The sequence below is a fragment of the Pygoscelis adeliae genome, unplaced genomic scaffold (assembly GCF_000699105.1).
Source record: "Pygoscelis adeliae isolate BGI_AS28 unplaced genomic scaffold, ASM69910v1 Scaffold272, whole genome shotgun sequence".
NCBI classification, from domain to species: domain Eukaryota; kingdom Metazoa; phylum Chordata; class Aves; order Sphenisciformes; family Spheniscidae; genus Pygoscelis; species Pygoscelis adeliae.
Window position 1 is genome coordinate 1,071,198 of NW_008824282.1, and position 10,311 is coordinate 1,081,508.

At 41.0% G+C, this 10,311-nt stretch overlaps 1 protein-coding gene across 1 annotated transcript in view; it reads right to left on the reverse strand.

The window, feature by feature from the left end:
• Positions 1–10,311, reverse strand: part of ADAMTS12 (ADAM metallopeptidase with thrombospondin type 1 motif, 12) — a 175,443-nt gene that overhangs the window by 109,494 nt on the left and 55,638 nt on the right. Inside the window, exon 3 of the mRNA XM_009318458.1 lies at positions 134–308. Coding sequence (XP_009316733.1) covers positions 134–308 — 175 coding nt within the window. The remainder of the gene's footprint in view (positions 1–133; positions 309–10,311) is intronic.

The window sequence follows — 10,311 nt, forward strand, 5'->3', positions numbered from 1 at the left end:
CTCATTCTGCATAATCTCTTCTTACAGAATTTAAAAAAAGCCTGGCAGAAGGAAAGACACACACCACAGGAAAATAAAAGCTGCTTAAAAAGATGCAGAAAGCAAATAAGCAGAAATCCAGCAATATTTGTACCATTCAATCCACATGCTTGCTCTTTTTCCATTGGGATCGCCCGTCTTCTCCTTAAAGCATTTTGAAGGACATTCGCCCCATAGATAATATGGGGATGGGGTGTTCCCTCCTTCTGTGGATGCTTTTTAATGGGCTCAATGAAGTAGTCACCATGGGGCAGATGGAAATATCCAGTCTGAAAATAAGCACAAAAGAGTTAATCTCTACTGTCCAGTACTGGAAGTCAAAAATAAAATAGACTCTCTTCATATCATCATCCCTGAGCTTTCCTTATAAACCAGTCATTACACTGCAGAAAAACGAAAACAGCAGGTTTTCAGCATTTATTTTGCTGCATGCATCAAGGTTGCTTTGCACCTCACAAAGGCACAACAGTCCAAAGGGCAATAGAAAAAATACCTTCTTCCTAATAACCTGAAATCCTATATATGGAGGCAGAGGCTCCCATATTTGTACAAAGCCACTGAAAGGTCAAAATTTAATTTGTCAAATATGATGCACTAGAAAGAGTTGCATCTTGTTGTTCTGATGTTTTGCATCCATTCCTCAGAGAACAAGCCCTGAATAGGAGCTGTTTCATAAGTACAAAGCATAATTCTGCTCCTACCTGCAATTCCACAGTCAGATTACACAACCCATCAGATGGGCTGGACTGTGAGGTCCACCCTCGACTCAGACTACGAACCCACCCAGCCCCCAGGCTTCCAGTGGACGAAGTAAGTAGCTTTTCATGAATTATAGCAAGCTTTTGTGATCATAAAATAGATCTGCGTAACAAAGGCTGTAACATTTCTTATGCTATTACTTCCGTATCAACCTCCCAGCTTTGACTGAGCTATAGGGCCTTTGGTATCCATCTGAACTATGCAGGATTAGTTTACGCCTCCCTCTGCCATGATCTGAGAGACACATGCAACCAGGCATGGCCTTGGTCCCTTATGTCTCAGCATTTTTGCAGGGATTGCTAACGTTGCAAAACCACTGTATAGTCCTTCCACTTCAACATATACAGAACAGCACTAAATATAAAGCAAAGGGTCTGCTGACATGCCAGCCCGCACTGGGGCTATGACAGGAGATTGAGGTATCCCACTCTGATGGCTTTGTTCCATCTTCACTTTCTTGCTGTGGTCAGTGCAGCATTCTTAACTTGCTCCGGAGGCAGAAAAAATGCAGCAACACTGTGTTCCTGCAGCTGCTGTGTTCAAACTTACAAGGACAGACAAATTTAAAAACTGTTTTGAAACGCTCCAAGGTCTTACAGTTTCCCTGGACAGTTGGGAAAGCCAGCATGAGGGTAAGGACAAGAGGGAAATCATATGAAGGGAGGAAAAGCATTCTTAAAACAAGCAACCATGGGCTCTATGTACTATGAGCCCAAAGGCAGCTGAGTGAGATCTCCACACAATGTGCTTAAGTCCCTTCTACCAGATACCTTTTGCCTCCACTCTGATTGCCACAGGCCCAGTACATCCCACAGCAAACTTGTTCAAATAAATAACTGTGACTGTCATTTCACAGAGTTTACCCAACAGTTCTTAACAGAAGAAACTCTTTCCTTCCAGTTTTCTGGTGCAAGTCAAAGTTTAAAAGCCAGAGGTTGGCCTTGGTTTGAAGCCTTGCTTACACCCATAAAGTTTCACAGGTTCAGGACTCAGTCACATATGTTTGCTCACCTGGGATTACAGTTACTGCTCATATGTTTTTTGTTTCATTTTTAAGAAAAAGAAATAAAGACTTCCGATTCTTAAACATGAAAGCCAAAAATGCTCAGGTTTCTTTTTAAATTGTAAATCAAGGCTACTTTTGATGTAGGAGCTAGGACACACTACAAAAGCAATAAATCTCATGTTCAGATTGGATAAAGATGTCAGGCAAGCATGCATCTATAGAGCAAGAATACCTATACAGAGGCTAGACCAGAAAATTGGTAGATGTGGCTTTCCTCCTGCTGCTCAAAGAATCAAAGCACCATCACAAATCTTTGTCCATTCCTTTCCATTCCACAGGATTTGATCTTCCCTAGATATTCTTAAAGTCTCGGTTATTTGACTTTCTTTTCCTGTTGTGTTTTTTAACCCAGTTTGAACCAGGAAGAACTAACCATTTTCACTGCAGACCCTGATTTTATAGGGCAGGCTGATTAGTCAGCGGGCTATTGTGTTAAAGTTGCATCTGTAAGAAGAAAGGCCAGGCAATCATATAAAAAATGAAGTATATTACTAGCAACCTCATTTCCCAAGCTCCCCCAGTGATGTTTGCATGTTAAAATTCAGCTCTCCATCCAAGCTGTATGGAGCAGAAGAAAAAACAAAAATTCATCGTATTTCATACTGCGTATGCACACACACAGATGACAGTAAAGGTAGTTCAATGAGCCAGCAAACACTGGCTACCACAGAACCTGGCTTCAGACATTCCCATTGATTTTTTTTTTATTATTATTTTTTTCTTAACTTTATCATTTTTCAGTATGGAATATCTATTTCCACAGTCTTACAGCTTTTTGTTATAACAACTCTATCCCAAGCCATCCCTGTTCCAAAACAGCCGCAACACCCCCAACCAGCTGGCATTCTGTGGACAGCATTTGTTAATGCTGTCCACAGAATGCCAGCGATACAGCTATATCGTCCCAGGCACCTGCGGTAGAAATCCTGCCAGTCTTCCTCTAGATCTGGGATGAAACTAGGAGCTGTTCCTCCTGCCCTCTGCATTAATTGCTTGTCTGAACTAGTTCATGTACTGTTCTTGTCACTGTCGTTGTAGCACTTTCCAGGAATACGTGTGGCTACTTGACTCACATCTACTGCATGTGCTTCATTCTTTACATTGATAGATAACTGAATATGGACAGAAACACAGTTAACAGCACCATCCGTCTCTGTGTTGTGATTACTACCTTTGTGCTTGTCTCCTCTTTGTTATGTGAGGCAAGGTCCAAGAGAAGCCTCCCGCACTTCATGCAGAAAAAGTGGAAATTTTTAATACCCCTTAATTCTGGAAAAGGCCATGTCTGTGTGTCAGATCTCCCCTGAAGAAAGCTACGTCAGGTGTGTGTAACTTCTACATGACAGCTTTAACATTTGTTCTTTAAAAGAGGGTGGTAACAGCCAGAACCTTCATATTTGTTTGCTACAGATTTCTGAATCTTGGGAAGATAAAGGCTGTTCCCACACTCGATATCCAGACTGAAGTCACTGTAGAGCATGAAGAAGTCTGAGGACCAATTTTACCAAGGAGACACTCCAGCATTTGCAGAGTGTCATCAACTCACAGTTCAACTTGCCACAACAGCTCCTGACACCTTGGGACTATCAGAAAATCCCTACTTACTGAAAAGCAACTAAGCCTGTGGAGTAGCAAAACTAAACTGGAGCTAGAACCGCTGCCAGCTCAGAATAAAACAAGAAGCCTAGGTATATTTTCAGGTTATACACAGCTCTTCATGGTTGGCTTGGCAATATCCCTGGGCACACGCACACAGCCATTTCAGGCATTAGTGCAATGATGCATCCCCACAAACAACTGATGGGATGGCATTGAAATACATAAACCAGCTTTGCCACCAAAGAGCGCGCAACTGTACTTGTCAGCGCACCAACTGAGCATTTCTGAACCACAGACATGGCTTGTTGCAGTTTCTCTGGTTTTAGCTCTGACCTCACGATGACCAATGAAAAACCCTTTTAACCTCAGCCTAAAGAGTGGTTCTTGGGACAGGCGGATGCTTCCTTCACTCTTGTTGCTTCTTGCAGTGTTGAAAAGTATCAATATCATGAATTCAAGGCTACAAGTCAGTAGGCCAGTGTTCTGCATCAAACTCTTGGTTTAACCCAACAAAGCATTTGGGAACGAGGTATCCCTGCCTCTTTCCCATCCCCACCTACTTGTCCCTGCCATCAAATTACGGCCATGAGTCCCTCCACAGTGCAGTCCGAGGCGGGAGGAAGGAGGAGCAAGGTTACATTGAGCCTGTATAGCCTCTAACCTCATTGTAACATGAACCCTGCATCTTGATTCAATTTATGGAACCGACCTGACATTCGCTGTGAGACTGAATGTACATTCAGCGCTTGGGAATCTTCATTAAAAAACTAACTTATAAATCATCACTGTTGTGCGAAACTTTCTCCTGTTTTCTGTCAGTCTACAGACTAAAGCCCAGGTCTACTCGTAGTACCTAAAAAATCTGCAAAGAAAAGGCTGGGGTGACACTGTGTTACTGTTCTTACACAAAAGATCCAGCAGAACATACAGTTTTCCAAGTACTACACTTCTAGATAAGGTGACGGATTGCAAGTTGTAACAAAAAAATCATTTGCTCCAGAAGTTCTCATGGAGCCTAAATTCTTGTAGCAACAGAATTTATTTAAATAAAACTGCTTGCTCTGTCTGTAACAAACTCCCCAGTAAAGTAAGGTATTTATAAGCAATCTTCCCTTTCACTTGAGCTTTGTGCTCTGGGAGTTTTGAGAGTTTGAAATTTGGATGAAACCATCATCACTACAATGCAAAATAAGAGAAACACCATTACATCCTACATGACATTTTATTGCTATCTGCACTCTCCCCAGTAAAGAGACCTGCCTCGATGTCTGCCCTGTTACAGGGCAAGAGACAGGATATGGCAACCAGGCCAGATCGTGTCTCTCCAAAGGTGTCAGTCAGTGTGTTTCCAAACATCCCTGAGTACTCCCTCTTCCCTGACAGTTTCAACATATGGGTATTCTCTATTCATGTTGCTAGCTTGAAATCAGTGCATGCATTGCCCTAATTTATCTTGCCACTGCACTTCTCATAGTGCTACAGCATGTGGAGAAAGTAAGTGGGAAGAGAAAATGTAAACAGAAAAAGTAGAATAATCTGACTATATTCTCTGGTCTGTATTACTACTCCCAGCCACCAGTCCCAGAGGACATAAGGGTTCTTGAGACCAGTGTCTTAAATACAGCTCTGTAAATGTGGTACAGAAATGTTTTATGTCCTGTGTTATCTGAAGTACCATAAGCCAAAGCATATTTGGGGAGGCTCAGGAACTGTAGACCTTTCTGCACAGATGTATTATGCTCGTGACTGCAAAAGTAACTGAAGAGTGATACCAAAAATGTGCATTACTCCATGTCCTCTAAAAATCTGTAAAACACTATGACATGCTCCACTTTTATTACCTGCAAATGGCCGCACTGTGTGCCTAAACTTTCCAGAGGTGAGAAGAAGACACAATGTTTAACTCATGTAAAAGATCCGTTCTGGAACCTGCCTCAAAACTTTCCCCTAATTCTAGTACCATGTAATTTTTTGACTGTCTAAAAATATCTGTTAGTTCCACTCTTGCACTACAACAAGAAGAGGAGCTGATACCCTCCAGGAGAAAAGTTCTTCTCATGGCTATTCCCAGAAGTAACTGGAAGATAAGTTAGGCATTTGTATATCTTCTAAATAAAAATCCTTTATCCTTGCTTTGTCTATCCTGAAACTATTTTATTTTTGAGTGATTGGCTGCCAGGTAGAAACCATGATTTTCATTCCTGTCCAGAATCATAAAAGAGAGCACATACAAGTTATACTGTAAGTTATAAATTAAAAAAATATGTCAATTACATGACCTATCAGTTGGAAGTATAAAGACCCTATACATTAGCACTAGTGAATAAAATTATCATAGTTTTAACCCGGAGAAATGTGGTTCTCCCAGAAATAATCCATTACTGTAAAAAAAGAAATATTTCACATTTCAAATGCTAATGTCCTGGGGGAAAGAATATTTTTTATTAATCCAATTTCCTGCTCTGTCTTATAGAGAAATGTGTTATAGGGATACCTGTGTAAATTTATGGGTAAAGCCCGTTAGGGAAATCAGAGTGGGAAATGCACCATGCCTGCCAGTACTGCTTGGGATGAAGGGACTGTAAAAGTCCGCTTCCAGCATGCAGATGTGCTTTCCAACAGCTTCCAGAGACTTCCAGCACTTACTGAACTCACACTTTGCACTTGCACTTTCATCCTGCACAGCCTATACACCGAGAAATGAAATGCTGAGACCAACTGGAAAAAAACACCACCAATCTTCACATTAAACTTACTCCAAAGCACTCAGAACCAGCAAAATTCCCTTTGCTGATTAAGTACTTTTTTACTTTTTTTTCTTTATATCTGTTCTTTTCTGACTCACAAATTTAACAGCAAGAATTTTTCATTTAAAGTCCATCAGATTTCAAGCTATGTATACCTACAATATACCGGGTTTTGAATCCTTGTGGTAATACTGTCCAGGTAGACTGAGTCTTTCTTCCCGTCTCAGGGTTTTCCCACTCAAAGGCGAACAGTTCCTGGCTTCTGGAGTCGAGTGGGATGCAGAAAAAGGCATCTTTTAAATCTAAGACTGTAAACCATCCCTGATCTTCAGTGAGAGCAGTTAATAGCGTGTATGGGTTTGCTACCACGGGGTGTCTGTGTGGGGTGGGGGGTATGTGTGTCTGTCTGTGTCTGTGTGTGTTTGCTTCCCTCAATGCCTATAGGGCAAAATCTAAAAATCTACCACAGATTTTTTTTCTAAATTGTTGTTCTCCCCTCTTTCAACTGTCCCCCTTCACCCCCAAATTTTGACGTATTTTGGCCGAAAATGTTTCCCAGACTATTTGTAAGCACTGCTACATTACTTAATGGGTTTTTTAGTTCAAGCGCCTCATTATTTTGACACAAACAGCTCCCTGGATACATCACATCTCCCACACTGCATGTCGCTCACCAGGAGGTCATGGTGATCCTGGGACACTTCTGACTCAAAGTTTTCAACCAACTTTTTTGACTTTCATTAGAAATCTGTGTTTTCCAGTGGAAAGCAGATATTTTTCACATATTTCTTTTGGTCAAAAGTTCAGGGGTTTTGTCAAAATATATTTTCTGGCAGAATTTTTTCAATCAATTCCACGTGGGAATCTGAAGCCAAGTCCTGTGGGAAGGGAAAAGAGCAGCTTTAGCCTTGGCTAAGGTTTTGCAATTGCAGTGTTATCCCAGACAGGAGAGACTGGAATTAGTGGGTGTATGTTAGGAGAAAAAGGGAGGGAAAAAACCAACAATTTGCAGTCTAAAGCTATATAACTGAGTATGTTGACAATAATGCCAAAAAATAACATCTGTAGTGAGAACAGTGTGTAACTCACTGAAAGCAGACAACAGTATTTCTGACAATGGGACAGCAACAGACTCTGAAAACAGAGAGTTTTTAGAAGCGACATGAAACAAAAATAAGACAAGATGCTGGTTTTGCCTTTAATTACTTTGCTCCAGCTGCTTATTACAACTCTAATGCATGGTAAGAGAAATTCAGTTTGAATAAAATCATTTTCTAATCAAAGAAAAAAATTGTGCCATAGGAAACATGCATTACCAGAGAACTTCAGCTGCATATAATCAAAACTGAACTGGTGAAGTAAATTATCTGTAAATATTACACATGCTGAGTTTATTTCCTTTTTCAGCTTATGACTTGATTGCTTTCCATGTGTTTTTTTTTTCCCAAGAATCTTCCTCATTGAGTTGTCATCTGTTCCTATCTCAGCCAGAACACAAACCCCATGACATGAGGGTCCAGGTAAAATTTTCACCTCTGTCCTCAGCTAGAGCTCCAAAAAATGGACCTGCCATGCCATTGCTCAGGCAGAAAGGGGGAGATTGATTATTTGTTAGGTACTGGGAAATTTGACAAGAGACTTTTATGAACATCACCCACAGAAAAGGACAACAGAAAAAGCTTTCTACAGAAAAAAAGCAATGCTTTCAGCAGCATTTGGTGAAAAAGGTGCTACGACACTGGAACACAGCCTTACAGTTTTAACATAGCTTTGGTCCAAAATTAAAATAGCTTATTTTTAAGATGACAAGGTGAGTGAAAGAACAGGATACTATCATATCACAATAGTATACACTCTTTTGTCACGCTTGCCACCTTGTGTATTTTAGAAGCTGACAGAAAACTGCTCAGAGGTGTCAGAAATGTGCAGTTAGGCCCTGCACACTGTGGGCTCAGAAAGTTCAGTCAGACAGAAAGAAGAGGAAAAAAGTATCAATGCAAAGCCAAATTTACAGCAAGGTGGACTCTTGTGGCAGAAATAATAAGGTATTAGAGGAAAAAGAAGTGTCTGATATCCTCCAGTTATCAGGTTCTTAACAGTCAGATTTCAGTCCTGAACACTTCTGAGATTTGGGTCTTCCTGGCTGGGGACATACCCTCAGCAAAGGAGAAAAGTCAAATTTCTACGGTCATGTCGATCAGCTACCATACAGCCACTTGCACTACATGATCACTCAGCTGAAAGACTTGGCAGAGAATCATTACTCCGGGTTATGGCATCAGCTTGCTGGTGACCACACTCAACTTCATTTCTTCTTTTCACTGTACTTGAGCAGGACAGATCCATTCCTCTTCCCACAGTTTAGCGGAGATGGGGACTTGGATGAAGGCTATCTAGGATACCTTTTAAGAAGCTAAGGCATTAAAAATCCACCCTTTATGAAAATGGGTAAGAGAAGCAAACATTCCAAATCCCGTGTTATTTGCTCCTCTGCTGTGCCCCAGAAACAGTTCATTAAACAGTACTGATAACCAGGAATAATTTCTATGGATCTCCAACTCACTGTGAGCTTTGCATCTCTTACAGAATCTGAAGTACCCTGGTTACATTCATTTATACTCGAGGAAATTATCTGTGAAAATAATCTGTGGGGATTTAAGCATGCTCACATGAAAAAAATACAGCTTGGAACATGTAATTTTAAAAGACATCTTTGTTCATACTTCAGGTCATGGTGTCCTCCACTATCAATCTTTTTTGTCCATCCTAAAAACATTTATTACTTCTTCCAGCTATTTTCTGATTATCCTTAGAAGAAACAGTCCAGGTATCTTATTCATACATTTACTTGTGGGTGCCCTCTTGGCCGTGGCTATATTTGCATCGTAGATTCTTTTCTTATGATAGAAGATCCACAAACCAAAGATGATAACTGTGTGCCTGTGAAGATGCTTAGAGCCTCGTTAGTCTCTCTACAGGCTTCTGCTTTGAGATATCCAGCAGTTCATGAGGAACATGAAGCTGTGTTCCCACAGCTTCTACATCTCTAACTGTATCACAGTGCCCAGCAGCAGTCACTTCATGTTGTCCAATTCCCAGAGAGCCTTTCAGCTTCCTTCCACATTCTCATTTTCTACTTTTTGAAATATGTCCCATTTGATTTCCTTAAGCCAGAACTGTCCTCCTTTGCTGCATCTAATGCTCAGACACACCATTAAATTCCAACAGAGTAAAAATTTATCGTCCATTAGAGGAGATTTAGTTACTAGCCATTTTTATAGTCTTAAAATACAGCAAAGATGACATTTAATAAATTTTACACAACTTCCAGTGCTGGTTATATTAAGTTGAAACAAGCCTGTGTTCGCCACAGGCTGAACATCCAGCAGGGAGATTGCATGGCATAGCTGACTCTTAATTCATTAACTCAAACACAGTTTGAACCCTTATTCTATTTACCAGTGTGATTTCCACACTGCAGCTGAGAGATGGACTACCAAGGGCGCTCTGAAGCCCAGAGCACTCCTGAGATCTGGCGTACCTTTTACCATATCATCATCAACATTTCCTTTGTTGCTCAATTGCTGACAAGTGCGTTGTGTTTTTGGAGAAGACAACGTTGCAGTCCTTTGGGCTGCCTAGTCTGCCCAAAGCCAGTGAGCTGACACCCCACCAGGACAGGCTGAGTGGATGGTGCCCAGTCTGTGCCCTGAGCCCATCCACACAGCAAGTTGCATCACTCCAGAGGATAAAGCACACCCAGAAGTTTTTCGTCCTGCAAAAATCAGCTAGGTCACATGGGGCAATCCATCAAGCAAGGAGTATGAAAAAGTAGTCAATATAGCCTCAAGCTCTACCTCAGGGTGAATCTAATAGCAAGTTAAATCTAAATTAAAAATCAATAAGCTTTCTTATCCAGCCTGAAGGACACACTTCGGTGAACAATAACACAATATTTTTCTGAGTCTTTGACTCTCCCTCTTATCCTTGCTTTCTCCCTCCTCCTTCTCCCCTGTTTTTGTACTGGAAGTTTTAATGGCAACATGTGCTGGGAGAAAAAAAAAAAAAAAAAAAAAAAAAAAAAGCTGTTTCTCCAGGGGC